Source organism: Myotis myotis, unplaced genomic scaffold (genome assembly GCF_014108235.1).
Source record: "Myotis myotis isolate mMyoMyo1 unplaced genomic scaffold, mMyoMyo1.p scaffold_m19_p_18, whole genome shotgun sequence".
NCBI classification, from domain to species: Eukaryota; Metazoa; Chordata; class Mammalia; order Chiroptera; family Vespertilionidae; genus Myotis; species Myotis myotis.
Window position 1 is genome coordinate 33,221,215 of NW_023416322.1, and position 14,004 is coordinate 33,235,218.

Here is a 14,004-nt window from a genome sequence, read left to right on the forward strand (position 1 = left end):
TTCTAAACACCGAGGGGCGCCCATGGCCAGGGGACGATGGCGGGATAACGCTGCTTGCTTTTTAAACATTTTTTGGAAATGTATTTTCTGTTATCTTTCTGGTGTGTGTGTCCCATCAGTTAACAGGCGTCTAGCTCACCAGGCCCTAGTCCTGGTGCTCTCCCATTGCTGCCAGTGGGGAATCCCACCAAGTGTGCCGAAGCCTGACACGCTGCTGACACACTTGCCTGTGCAAGGTGAAGTGGCTTTGACAAAGATGGCCACGTTCCATGGGCTCCTTTCCGTGGTCATACACCCTCCTGTTGTGAGATGCCTTTAGTCGAGTTCAGATCCTTACACCCTCAGGTGGGGGCTACAAGGTGGAGGTAGAGGGATTAGAAGGGGTGACAGGCCCCTTCCTGTTGCACAAGGTCCATTTCTGCCCCTGGACAGGGGACGCATGGGCAGTGAGACCCAGAACCATAGGGATGTCTGCTATGAACTCAGTCCTCTAACTCACAGAACTCATCAACTGTGTAGTTATCTTTTAGAAAAGTGTTTGCTGTATATATGGACTAGATGCCCCATCATAAAAATTTTGTGTGTGTGTGTGATCACTTACAGCTTAGAAAAAATAAGAAAAGGACCTCACATGATGGATTTGCTCTCTAATAGTGCTTAAAAAACAACTAGAAAGCTCCTTGAAACTGGAAAGTGCTGGTGTGTCTGACCTAGAACTTACTGCTGTAGCAGTTCTGGAACCAACAATTGATGGATAACAAATCTGTCCCATTCCCCAATGACAAGAGTGTTCCCAAGCTTACTTTTCCCCCTTTCCATTGTTGCCGACTCGCCTTCATCCAAGGGGAAACATAGAAGGAGAGCACTGCCTGAAAAGGGGCCAGTGCTATGGGCTGAAGCCCTATCTAGTCTGGGGCACTGACCAGAGTTGGGTGGTCCCTGAGTTGGTGAGGAAGATTGTGTCCCTTTCTTTGCCCTCCTGAGGTGCGGTCCTCTCCGAGGGACCATCGCTTGCCCATGCTCCTTGTTTGCTTTGACCCAAGCTTCCGTGTGGCCAGTAGTGCATGGCGGCTTCTCAGGTCACTGTGGGGCTAAAATCTTGTCTGTTGTCCTTGCATGATTTAGGGCATGTGCTCTGCATTGTGTGGCCAGGGAGACTGGAGAATGAGAGTATTGCTCACTGGTGCTGATAGTCTTGGGAGCTCCTATGACCTTGGGTAGAAAGTATACGTACTGACTGTCAACAACACTTTGCCTTGGGTTGGGGTGAGCTGAAGGGTGTAGGAAAGCACATCTTTATTGACTCCCAGGTAACATTCAGAGACTTACCCTTCATCCTGTTCTCTAACTCCCAGTGATCCTAATGGATATCTGTATTTTGCAAATTTGAGGAAGGAGAGACCCATGACTGTATTTCTCACATGTTGCTGTCTATTAGAGTCACGTGGGATGATTTAAAAACACCCAGTGCCCAAGCTGTACTCCATACCAACTAAGGCAACATCTCAGGGGCCCAGGCATCCGTATATACTTTTCTTAAATTGTCCCACGTATTTCCACTATGTAGCCAAGTTTGAGAACCAGTTACAGATGGAGATAAAAATTAGCCATTAACTACTCAGAGGAGTTTGGCTTGGCAGGAGAAAATGTGCCCTCACTTCTGTTTGCTTAGATAGAGCTACCTGTGCACCTTGCCACCCATGTATATGATCCCTGAAAGACAGCGGTCATATGAATATGAATGTCCTAGACTACAGCACTGCCCTCCTCTCTCCATCGCTCCCCAAGCTGGCCTTCGTTTTATACAGAAGCAGAGATGATGGTGCTCAAGAGAAGGCCCATGATTTCTTAAGATCTGTGAAAGCATCAGCCTGTGAAATGAAAGGTTCTCTCCCCTCCCTGCCTGCCTCCCTCCCTGCAAGTCTTCGGTGATTCTTCAGACAGGAGTGAGGAATCGTGTTGGGTGAGGTCCAGTCCCCCCTTGCCTGCCGTAGAGCCTCCTGCAGCCTCAGCAGAGCTCTCTGGTCTGGAGGAGTTGGGGAGACCATGTCTACTGCATTTCATGTCCCCTTTCTCCTCCGACAGCCCCAAAGGAGAAAGGGGGAGACTGACTGTTTAGCTCCTGGGGAAGGCAAGTTCCCACAGGCCAACAAAGAGTCCTGTTCACAGGTGTGCTCAATGCTGGATGCCATCACCCACGTGACCCCCGACTTTGGGAGTGAGTTCTACTCCTGGAACCTCCCTAGACTCTGGCATAGGAGCTGTGATAGGAGCCAGGGTCCACTGGATTTCTTTGGCTCACACTGGTGACTTCCAGATACTTGACTGTCTCCTACCTCTTGGTGTCTCCTGATGGCAAATACTAACTAGTACATGGCCTCTAGGTTATGCGTCTTCATCTACTGGGTTCGCTGCCATGGGCTGGGACCTCTGACAGCCACAGGCATCCGTCGGGGGCTGTTCTCAGTAAACACACTTCCTCGCTGACCCTTTCCCTCTGAGGCTGTTTCTCACGTGGGTTTCTTTCTGCCCAGGTGTCAGCACCGTCCATCCCGCCTCCCCAGCTACATTGCTGAGCAGCCACTCAGACGCCAGCTCTTCCCACTTCCTCCACCCTGCCCAGCCCCACTCTCCTCCGAGGGGTGCCCTAGAACTGGGCGGGATCCTGGAGCCCAGGTACCTGGGCAGCAGCGGCCAGTGGGATATGATGAGGCCTCAGAAAGGGAGCGTATCTGGGGACTTGTCCTTGGGCTCCTCCCTGTGCCAGCTGAACTCCAAACCCACAGGTAAGTGAAATTCCTTGGGGATAAAATGAAAGGGCCATAGCGGTGCTTCGTGCATCCTTCATCCTCCCTGCCCAGGGCCCGGGTGCTGTGCAGGGCATGGAAAAGCCAGGGACCCCGCTGCTCTCACATTCGCCTGCATCCCGAGCCCCTGACAGCACACTCTGGGCCCTTCCAGAATGCCGGGCACCAGCACTCATAGGACAGGTGTCCATCAGTCAGGAATTGCCGCAGAGAGGGTGGCCCACCCCATAAATATATCCTGTGCCCAAAACCAGGTCCGACTTTCCTCTATCCTAGCTTTCCTGGTCAGGGTCGAGGCAGTGCACCAGGTGGACCTGTTAGATACCGGTGGATGCTGGGATGCAGCTCAGTGCCAACAGTGAGACGACTGTCATTTAAAAAAAAAAAAGGCTGAGCCCGAAGCAAAGTGGTGCAGCTGGTGCAGCCTGTCAACAGCACCCCTCCCACCTCTGTTCCTGCACCTGTCATCCTTTCCTGGGGCACTTCCTCCTCTCATCAGCCCTCGGATATGTGCAGGCTCTCCCTCCTTCCCTCCCTCACTCCCTCCCTCCCTCCCTCCTCCCTCCCTCCCTCCCTCCCTCCCTCCTTCCTTCCCTTCCTCCCTGGTAAAGGGGATGTGAGGGCAGCATTCAGGACCATTAACCAGCGGGATGAGTCCTTGTCCATGAAACTGACCCGCCGTGTCTTGGGGCGGAGGAAGAGCTGTGTGTGGATGTTTAATCCAGCATCAGTAAGAGGAGAGGGTTAGGGTAGCGTGAGGCCTTCCCTGTCACACCCAAAGTCACACTCAGGAGTGGCCACACCTTTCCAGGTGCCAGCAGGCCTGTCCCAGCCTCAGTTATTTATTTATTTTTTTGCACGCATGAACAGGTTTTTAATAACATCCCCCTGAATCAAACCGAACTGAAATAAAAGGGGCAGCTTAATTCCCAGAACTCAAAAGACTGCAGACTAAAATAAAGTCAGGCAGAAATATTGAGAAATTCTAGCGAACTCTGTGAATGAATCGTCCTAGGAGTTTCAGCACGTAGGCTGGTTCCGATCCAGGCGTTGACTAGAATTCAGGGGTCACCAGATCATGGAGAAGGAACCTTCCCACAGCTCCACACACTGGGCGAGACCCACGTTCAGGAAACCACATGAGAACTCAAGCCAGTGAGATCTCAAGCTGACGAGCTCTCCCAGTTACTTTTCTAAACCAGGCGGAACCCCCTCACCCTCACTAGTTACACTGGTCACTGCACACTTGCACTTAGCCCTGCGTGGGAGGGCGTCCATGGGGCTTGCTTGGCCCCGGGCTGTCCTGTGTTGGAAAGTGTCCTGTTGCCATGTGAGAGGGTGCAGTTGGCAGAAGGAGGGTGACGTTTAGGGGTCTTGCTGAGAAGCCAATGGCCGAGCCCTGTGCCCACGTGGGCCCTGCCTGTGACCAGGATTCTCCCACCTCTCTCCTGCCCTGGTGGCGGCTGCAGGGGCTGACCTGCTAGAGGAGCACCTTGGTGAGATCCGGAACCTGCGCCAGCGCCTGGAGGAGTCCATCTGCATTAACGACCGCCTGCGGGAGCAGCTGGAACACCGGCTCAGCTCCACTGCCCGCGGGAGCGGTAGGACTGCCGGGCTTCCTGTTTCTGGTCCTAACTGGGAGCTTCTGGAGGGAGGGCCCTTGGGCAGAGCTTCTCAGCATTCAGAGCACAGTGGTCCGCTTACACAGGTGCTGCCTGCAAACAGCCAGGCAGGGGTCTGGGCAAGTACCACTGTCCTTACTGTGCAGGTAGATGGAGGGAGCTCAGAGAGTGACCTCTCACAGCAGAACCAACCAGGTCTGTCCCAGAGCCCCGGACTTCCTGCTGAGTCCTCTGCGCCCTTCCTGTGGTTGGCAGGTGGTGGGGCCAGGTCTCCGGGCCCTCGCCCAGCCACTTACCCAGGTGGCCTTTCCCCACACTTGGCCCCCGGCTGCCGTCCCTGGGAGGCCGGCCCTCCCACACGCCTTGTCTGGCCCACAGCGCAGCTATGTAGGGAAACGAGCCGCCCTGGCGATGGCAGCCAGGGCAGGTGACAGTGCAGCCGAGAACCCCGAGAGGAGGACAGGAAACCAGGCCTAGGCCCCCAGTCCTGAGCCCAGGCCTGAGTCCTCAGCGTTTTCTGCTGGGTGGGACAGTGTCTTTGGAGATACAGAAGGGGCAGCTTTGAAAGCAGCTGCCACCCGCATGCGTAACTTGTCTGCTTTCTCTTCCGGGGCAGGATCCGCGTCTAACGGCTACAGTCAGGGTCTGGAGCCCACGGCTCAGCTGCACAGCGAGAACAGGGCCCTTCGGGAGGAGAACCGCAGCCTCCAGGCTCAGCTGAGCCACCTGTCGCGAGGTGGGTGTCAGAGCCACGAACTGGTCACCTCGGGTGCCTGTCTTCCCTGGCCACACCCGTCGCCAACCAGAGAAGCAGAGAGAGGAGGTGGAAATAACAGCTACCCAGGCTCCCATCGCCATTCCCAGGCTGGAAAGGGCTGCTCCTGAGGGGTGCCACCTATGGGCCCTCAGCCTCGGGGCCGAAGGGACACATAGCCCTAGGGAACCACGCCTGCCGTGCAAACCCGCCTGCTGATACCCAGTCACTGGCTATCAAAGTGGATACCACTTAAGTACCTGTCCCACCTCCCCAGTGCACAGCTGATTTCGAACCAGAAAAGGAAGGAACCTAATAGCCTATAAACAATCTCATGTTTCTCCTGACTTCACTGCAGCTCTGTGTGTCCCTCCCAGTCCTGGGCTGCCATCCCCATCCCCTCACCACGTCCCCTCACTCCTCAGTCAGGCTCCTTTCTGGTCAGGAGTCCTCATGACTGTGTCTGGAGGTGCCTGTAAAATGTTTCCAGAGCTTTCCCAATCTACATAGTGGGCATCCACAGGCAGTCATCCATGGGTGGGCATCCATAGGTGGCATCCTTGGGTGGGCATCATTTCTGATGTGGCCTGAGGTGCAGCTGACCTTAGTGTTAATTGACCTGCTCAGATCACTAAAATTGTCAATAACAAATTACTTTTATTTACTAATATTTATTAAATTGTCATAGAAGACTAAGAATAGTGTCCAAAAGGATTAAGCTCAGAATGAATGAATGCTTATGGAAAAGGAAAAAGATATCAACAGATTTTTCCAAATTAGCCACCGCAGAGCAAGGAGATAGGAGAGGAAAGGTCACTGCTTGGGGAAGATAAAGGTTAACACACAAGAGAGAAGGCACAGTTACTAAAGCACCATTGTGTGCCTGGAAAGACTAGAACAGACCTCTCAGGGCAGTACATAGAAGAGTTAAATGAGCACAGTTTGCCAGGCCCAGGTGAATTCTACCCGGAGGACTGACGGGCCTGCAGTCTTATTCTGAGTCCTTGTCCAGGATCTTTAAGAAATGAATCAGAGAGATGCCACAAGCCCAGAGCAGATGTCCCTATTTTCAAAATGATGACAGTAATATCTACTAAAAACTGTAGACAGGAAATCTTGTTGATCTCTGGCAAAATTCAAGAATGGACTATTGTGCAGAAGGTTGTGAGCGCTTAGAAAATAGTGAGCGTTAGAGACCAGAGTGTTTTCTCTAACAGCAACTAGGCCTTACTCAAGCAGAGGACCAAGGGCATTGCGAGGATGAGGCCCCACTGTCCATCCACCCACCCCACCCCCCGCCCGCCCCCGGGCCAGCTGCAGCATGCGCTGGCCTTCCTTTTGCCTTAGCTCTGTCTGCCAGATGATGTGCTTGGGCTCACCTTCCTGCTGACCTCTGCCCCCAGTCTAAACGCTCCTGTGTTCTGCTCACCAGAGCACTCCCAGGAGGCAGAGTGCCTGAGGGAGGCGCTGCTGGCCTCGCGGTCCCGGCTGCAAGAGCTGGAAGTGGAGCTGGAGCACCAGAAGGTGGACCGGCAGCAGCTTCTGGAAGACTTGAAGGAGAAGCAGCAGGAAATCTTGCATTTCCAGGAGGAACGACTCTCCCTCCAGGAGAAGGACTCCAGGTCAGGGGGAGCCCCCTGATAAGGAAGGAGGCCCCAATTTCAGGTGTAGAAGAAGGGATCTTGGCAAGACAGTTAATGGCCCCTTTTGGGGACCTGTTTCCCTTTTGCAATTGCTGATTTATGGGTGACGTGCACAGAAGGAGGGACTTCTCTGGGAAGGTGGAACCCCGGCACCAGCCTAAACGCTAACTGCCTGGCAGCGTGAGAAGAGCATCGGGGCAGCAGGAACACTGTGCTGGTGTGTCCCAGCCACTGTAGCTCTAACGCCACTCCAAGCAGAGTCACTTCCCCTCTCCAGCCTCTATCCCCTGCCTGTAAAATCAAAGCCAGGGGCTTTGTGACCCCGCGTTGACAGCTCGGGCTAAGCCTCTCTTGTGTGAAGGTTGGCTCGCAGCGTCTGGCCCTGGTGTGGCCCAGCGCCCTGTCAGCTCAGCGCCCTCTCCCTCCTCCTCCCCGCAGGCTGCAGCACAAGCTGGCCCTCCTCCAGCAACAGTGCGCAGAGAAGCAGCAGCTCTTCCAGACCCTCCAGTCGGAGCTGCAGATCTATGAGGCGCTTCACAGCAGTTCCAAGAAGGGGCCGAAAGGTATGAGTTCTCCCTCCCGCCCCCTGGCCATGAGCTTCCTGCCCCTGCTTAGGATCCCAGTGGGGTCTTCTTCACCTTGGAGTTCGTACAGGTGCTGGAAAGCTACAGCCTGTCTCAGAAAAACTGCCAGCTAGGCCCGGGGCTCCCAGTCCAAACAGGGGAGCTCTTGTATGCAAAGCCCGGAGGTTGGTGACAACCCTGAGGTCAAGCCTAGACATCCTTAAAAAGAGGCCACCATCTAGGCCAGAAGCCAGTTCCTCAAGGTCCAGATATACACCGATATTGTTTCAGTGCACAGAACTGTCCAGATGGTGTCATCGATTGAAAAAGTCTTGACTAGTGTGAACAATACACCCCGACCACCATGCAGCCCGTGCAGCAGGCCGCCTGTTCCCACTCTGACCCCTTCCCAGTGAGAAAAGAAAAAGATACAGGAATTGTTTTTATGGAAATACCACTAATAGGACCTACATTTCAAGGCTGGATTTAAATTTTAAACTCTTAAAGAAGACATTTGTCACCTGCTGAAATAATAATTTTTAAAAGCCCTGAGCTTGATTAAAAACTTCTGTGGCACCCAATAAATTTAATAAAAATAAATAAATAAAAAATAGTGGTAGATATACAGGATGTGGAAGCCTGGGTCTATAGCTGTCCATGGGCTCGTGGATGAGAGCGTGAGGTGGAAACACATTTCCACAAGGATGCTGTAGGCCAAGGTTGATAGAGGAGCCACCTCACCCCGAGACCACCGTGGTGCGAGCGTGGTGTCCCTATGGTGAGACCATGTCTGAAATATTGTCAGGTTGCGGGTACCGTCTTGTAAAAGGGACATTGACAAACTAAGGAACATCATGAAGACATGAGCCATGAGGTTGAGGGACTAGAAATCTCAAACTGGTTGAAGAAACTAACAGTTTTTAGGCTTGGAAAGACCCTGAGAAGATGGAAACTGGCTTTGAACATCTGAAGAACTGTCAGGTGTGTTTGTGTTCTTCAGAGGGCTGAACAGAGGGCCGGGGTGAGGGGCGATGGGATTTGCATCTGCAGTTCACGCTTTCCTTGTCCCTGGAGCCTTCCGGTGGTGGATAGGCCGGCCTGTGGAGGAGTAAGCTCCCCACCCAAGCCCCGTTTCAGTAGAGAGGGATGCTTTGTCAAGGATGACGTAGAAGCAGCTCCTGCTTTGGACAGGAGTTGACTCCCCGAGTGTTCCAGCCCTGAGGTATTTTTGATGATATGTTCTAAAATTCCATAAACAATATGGTTTATTATATTAAGAATTTTCACTCTTCAGCCAAATTTGAATTTTCATAAAACTTGATCGAGTTTCCTAATTTTACTGAACTGGGACTTGAAGAAGTACAGAGGGCCCAGGAGGCTGAGAGAAGAGCTGATGTACGAAGTCTGGGTGTACTGGGCCGGGAGACCTCCCTGCCTGGAGGAGAGTTTTGTACGGGGCCGGGGGGCGGGGGCGGGGGGGTTGTGTGTGTGTGAGAAGTCAGGTCAGCCGAAGGAGAGTTGTCAGCAGACAGAAGACCTACTGGGAGGCTGAAACTTTACATTCTGTGAAGCAGGCGATGGAAAATGAGTTCAATCTTTCCGAGCAAAATAGGTCCGTGGTGGAAACAAAATCTTAGGAGGGTGAGACTGGTGGGCCTGGTGGGGGCTGGAAGACCTCAGGAAACCTCCTGAAAGGGTGTAGTGATGTCTGGGTGCTAAGTGATGAGAGACTAATCCAAGGTGCTATCAGGAAGAGAAAGGGGAATGGATAAATGAAAAGCATGTTTTAATAAGCAAAATGTTGTGAGAATTTGGATGGAGGGAAAGAAAGAGAAGAAGGAGCATCATGGAACTTTGGGTTAGTGTCCCGAATCACCTCCCCTTTTGTGCCTTTATCCGTTTTTGCGGGTCTTTTAGGATTCATTTCAAAGCTACTTCCACTAAAGCCCCAGAACCCTTTGTCCTTAATGCTATAATCCAGCAAGAGCTCTGAATTGAAATCTTTCTCATGTGCTCATTTGGTGACAAAACCTAACTGAACTGACAAAGTGCGTTCACAGTCTCCACTTATCCCAATTAGTGAGAATATTCACATAAGTCATTGCAGAAATATTGATGTGTCCGATAAGGTCTATGGCCCAGAGGCAGCTGGGTGCGTGGATTGTGTGTGGCACACACGGTACATGCATCCCATTGCCTTGCTAGCAACCAAAACAGATTTTGCCTTTGCAAATACACTTGGCCTCAAAGTTTTCAGCTAAGCAGTTGTGGTCTTATAGATGACTTCTCACATCTCTTCATTCCCAGTAGCTACACACAGACTGTGTAGTGAGTAGAGGTAAAAAACATGGAGAAGGTAAAGTTCAATCAGGTCTGATCCCTAGTCTGTGGTGCCTGGTTCCCATGGTTACAGGCTGCCGAAGGTCTGGCGCCTTCCTCCTTCTCTCCTTGATTCCTGAGTGTGGGGGCCATCAATCTCCCCTCCCCCAGCCCCTGCCCCTCTTTCGTTCTGTGCTAACTTCCTGTCTTGGAGGACCCTGCTCACTAGCCAGCAGGACTCAAGTCAATATGGAGTTGAAATGATAGGCTTGACTTCAGCTGCCAATCAAACGCCCTCTAGATGCATGGGGGTAATTTCAGAAAAAGTCCAGACTTGGGCGTGTGCCAGACTCCACACAGGACAAGTGGCATTCCCGTCACAGATGTATTTGTTGCCTGGACTCTGCGATGGCAGTGAGTCCTGGAGAAAGGAATGTCACGGAGTGTCTGACAAATGCTGAGAAATACTTGGATCAGAGCTACCAACCCCTCCCTCTCTGCTTTCAGCTCACACCTGGGATGCCTGTCACCAGGTCCCTTTGAGCAGCGACCTGAGCCACCTGGTGGCAGAGATCCGGGCCCTGAGAGGGCAGCTGGAGCTGAGCATTCAGGTGAACAACAGCCTGCGGCTGCAGCTGGAGCAGCAGCTGGACCGCGGTGCCAGCAGAGCCAGCCCTGGCCCCGCCGGCAGCCACAGCTCGCCCGCCAGCATGGGCCCTGGAGACAAGCAGCCGCCCCTCCCAGGTAGGAAGGGAAGGGCATGGGGAAGCCCGCAGCCAGCTGCCTGGCCGCCAGGCGCCTGCGGTGGAATGGACAGCTTGCTTCCCCCAAGCTCCTTAGTGAAGGTCGGGTGACATCACAGATGCTCCAGTGTAGTCAGCGCCTGAGCGGGACGGGCTTCAGGCTCAGCCCTGCCTCCGACCCTGAGGTGCCACCTCCCCATGTTCCCCTGGGGCCAGGTGTTTGAGCTCCTCGGGTGTTGAAGCTGCCTTTCCTCATTTTTTAAGATGCGGGTAACAATATCGAGTTTGTGTGGTGATTTGGAGTGTTAAATGAAGTAATTTACAAGCACTTGGCACAGTAAGAATTGCTCAACGATTGACAGCTATGTGCCTAACGACTCCTGTATTTGTAGAGTGTTCTAAAACTTCCCACAAGTTTTCAAATAATTTCATCCACGGCAGGGCAGGTTTTACGCTCTGTTTTTGCGGGAGAAAACATTGGCACGTTAACTGACCTGCTAAGGCTTATGGGGCTCAGATCCCACCCAGGACCGAACCAGAGGTTCCGATTTCCAGGCTGCGTTCCTCTCGGTGCTGCTGCCGTCCAGGCTCTCTAGCCTGGCTTCCCTTCCCCTGGCACCGGGGGACCTCAGTCACTGCCCCTCGTCCCGTCCCACCACAGAGGCCTGACAGGGAGCAGGCTCCAAGCCCCGCTGGCCGAGCAGGATGCTCTCTGTCTTCAGGACGCGTGCCACTTCCTCCACTGAAGGCTTGCTGCCTGGTCTCCCACCAGCCCCCCTGGCCCCCAAGGCTCCTGTCTCCTGCTCTGCCCACGCTGCCGCCTTTTCCCAGCACTAACTCCTCATCGGAAGGGTGACTAGAATGCTGGGTTCAGCCCTGGCTGGTTTGGCTCCGTGGATAGAGCATCAGCCTGTGGGCTGAAGGGTCCCGGGTTTGATTCTGATAAAGGGCACATATCCAGGTTGCGGCGTACATCCCCAGTACGGAGCGTGTAGGAGGCAGCTGATCAATGATTCTCTCTCATCATTGATGTTCCTATCTCTCTCTCCCTCTTTCTTCTTTTCTGAAATCAATAAAAATATATTTAAAAAGAATTCTGGCCGAAACCGGTTTGGCTCAGTGGATAGAGCGTCGGCCTTCGGACTGAAAGGTCCCAGGTTCGATTCCGGTCAAGGGCATGTACCTGGGTTGCGGGCATATCCCCAGTGGGAGATGTGCAGGAGGCAGCTGATCGATGTTTCTCTCTCATCGATGTTTCTAACTCTCTATCTCTCTCCCTTCCTCTCTGTAAAAAAATCAATAAAATATATTTTAAAAAAAAGAAAAAAAAAGAATTCTGGGTTTAGTCGCCCATACATCCCTTTATTCCTTGATTCAGTATTTTTAACATATATGTTACCTCTATTTATGCATATTTATACTTTGTTACAATGCACAGTTTTAGACACTACATGCAAAATCGTATTCAAAATGGGGGTTAGAAAAGTGTGTACCTGATAGTCTTTTAAATTAGACTTTGCTTCCTCCACCTTCGACTCCAGGAACATCTTGTCCCGCACCACGTGGTTGGTGTGCTCTTGCCTGTGCTGCGCCCGTGGGTGTGGGAGGGCCCGAGGGAGGAGGTGTGCCTCTGCGTGGGAGCAGCGTGTCCCAGGGCCCCTGGGAACTGGCCTTGTCTTCACCCCCAGATGCAGTTGCCTCCCCTCCCGTTCGGGACGTCGGCATGAACCCAGCCCTGGTCTTCCCGGGCTCTTTCACGGCTCCCGGTCCGGACACCGCCCTCCTCAATAGGACAAATGGTAACTATGGCAACCAGAGGGCACAGGGGCTGGTGATGGAAAGTTGTTGCTGCAGGTAACCCTCGGGTTTCTGCACACACACTGAATTTAGGGCGTGTTCTCTGCATGCCCCGAGGCCGTTGGCCACCCATTGGCCGCCTTTCCTGTCATTGCACTTTCTCCTGTGGGTCTCCTTTTGCTCCGCTGTTGCTTCATCGCACACAGTTGCTCCCTGAAAGTGCTCTCTGAATCCAGCCTCCTCTCCTGCTCTGTCTTCTCATCCCAGACGTTTTAAGGTTCTAATTAGAAACATTTGTCCCAAATATTTCTTGTGCAATAAACACAAGATTTGCCTCCCGCAATTCTATCATTGTGAGATGATGTAAGAAAGATGATAAAGCATAGAACCCAGACCATCTGGACTTCACGCCCATGCTTTTCCACGACTGCCCTGGCCCTTGCAGCATTCGTTGTGTGTTTCGGGTTGACGTGAGCAGTGGGGTTTGCTGTGCCTTTATTTTCCAGATCTGGGTTTTGATGGAGTGAAGAGCCCTCCCAAGCTGGAGGGCGATGCTGCTGACGGCTGCTTCGCCAATAAGCACGGCCGCCACGTGGTCGGCCACATCGACGACTACAGCGCCCTGAGGCAGCAGATCGGGGAGGGCAGGCTGCTGGCCAGCAAGATCGCGTCAGCCGTGAGATCCGCCTGCGGCTGCCCTGGCCTCGAGGCTTGGGGCTCCAAGGTAGTCACATCACAGTGCCTGGGGGCCCCTATCCTGGGCCCTTTTGTTTCTGATTTTTATTTTAAATTGATTTTTAGAGAGAGAGGAAGGGGGGGAGAGAGAGAGCGAAACATCGGTGTGAGAGTGAAACATCAATCGGCTGCCTCCGGCATGCCCCCCACCGGGGACGGAGCCTGCAACCCCTGCCGGTGCCCCGACCTGGAAGGGAACCAGCACCAGGGACGACACCCAACCAAGTGAGCCACACTGGCCAGGGCCCTTTCTTCTGATTTTAGCTCCTTCTCCCGCTTACTCATGCATTCATTGCTTCTTTTTCCCCTCACCACTTACCCCTCTGTGCCCTCTTCCACCTCCACCCGCACCTGCCATCAACACGGGAGATGTATTTCCTCTTTTCAGGGGGACAAAGGAGGGTCAGAGTGTCTTTCTTGCACCTGCTCTTCCTCAAGTAACTTTAATTCTAATTAATCAGTATGCTCTCATGGTATAGTTTGCTCCCCTTCAGGACTTTAGACTCCAGACCTTGGAGCAGGACTAGAAGTAAAGAGAATGTGGGGGGAACTGGGATCCGCTGAGTCCTTGCAGGTGGGAGGTCACCGCTGAGGCCGGGGCGCTGGGCTTCCAGGCTAGGCTTCCTCGTGCAGGCAGGTCCGTGTCTGCCTCACTCACAAAGGAGGCTTAAAGCTTAAGATCCTGACAACATGCTTAGGGGAAGTGATCTCTCAGCCCCAGTGATGCCCGCGCTCCTCCCTCTCTCCCAGGTGCTGGGCAGCGAAGGCGTCAGTGAACTTCGCAGCAGCGCCAGTGCCCTGGGCCACGTGTTGGATGAGTCAGCCTCCCTCCTGACCATGTTCTGGCGGGCGGCCTTGCCCAGCTCCCACAGCCCTGTGCTGCCTGGCAAAGCGGTAAGAGACCAGCACCCTTTCTGGTTCTGCCCCCAGTTACCACGCTGCGTCCCCAGCCCTGCAGATCCTGAAGATCAGGAGCCCAGGGGCGAGTCAGATAGACAGGACCTGGGGGAGACCTCTGTCT

At 53.3% G+C, this 14,004-nt stretch overlaps 1 protein-coding gene across 22 annotated transcripts in view; it reads left to right on the forward strand.

Annotated features, from left to right (window-relative positions):
• LOC118673634 (myomegalin-like) overlaps nt 1-14,004 on the forward strand; it is a 141,694-nt gene that overhangs the window by 122,502 nt on the left and 5,188 nt on the right. For all 22 annotated transcript variants that reach the window (XR_004973430.1, XR_004973431.1, XR_004973429.1 and 19 more), the window contains 9 exons: nt 2,535-2,786; nt 4,277-4,408; nt 5,046-5,165; nt 6,616-6,805; nt 7,265-7,389; nt 10,216-10,452; nt 12,140-12,250; nt 12,755-12,972; nt 13,734-13,877. Coding sequence is in view for 19 of the 22 variants with exons in the window: in XM_036344707.1 (XP_036200600.1) it covers nt 2,535-2,786; nt 4,277-4,408; nt 5,046-5,165; nt 6,616-6,805; nt 7,265-7,389; nt 10,216-10,452; nt 12,140-12,250; nt 12,755-12,972; nt 13,734-13,877 (1,529 nt within the window). In the remaining 3 variants the exon portion in view is untranslated. The remainder of the gene's footprint in view (nt 1-2,534; nt 2,787-4,276; nt 4,409-5,045; nt 5,166-6,615; nt 6,806-7,264; nt 7,390-10,215; nt 10,453-12,139; nt 12,251-12,754; nt 12,973-13,733; nt 13,878-14,004) is intronic.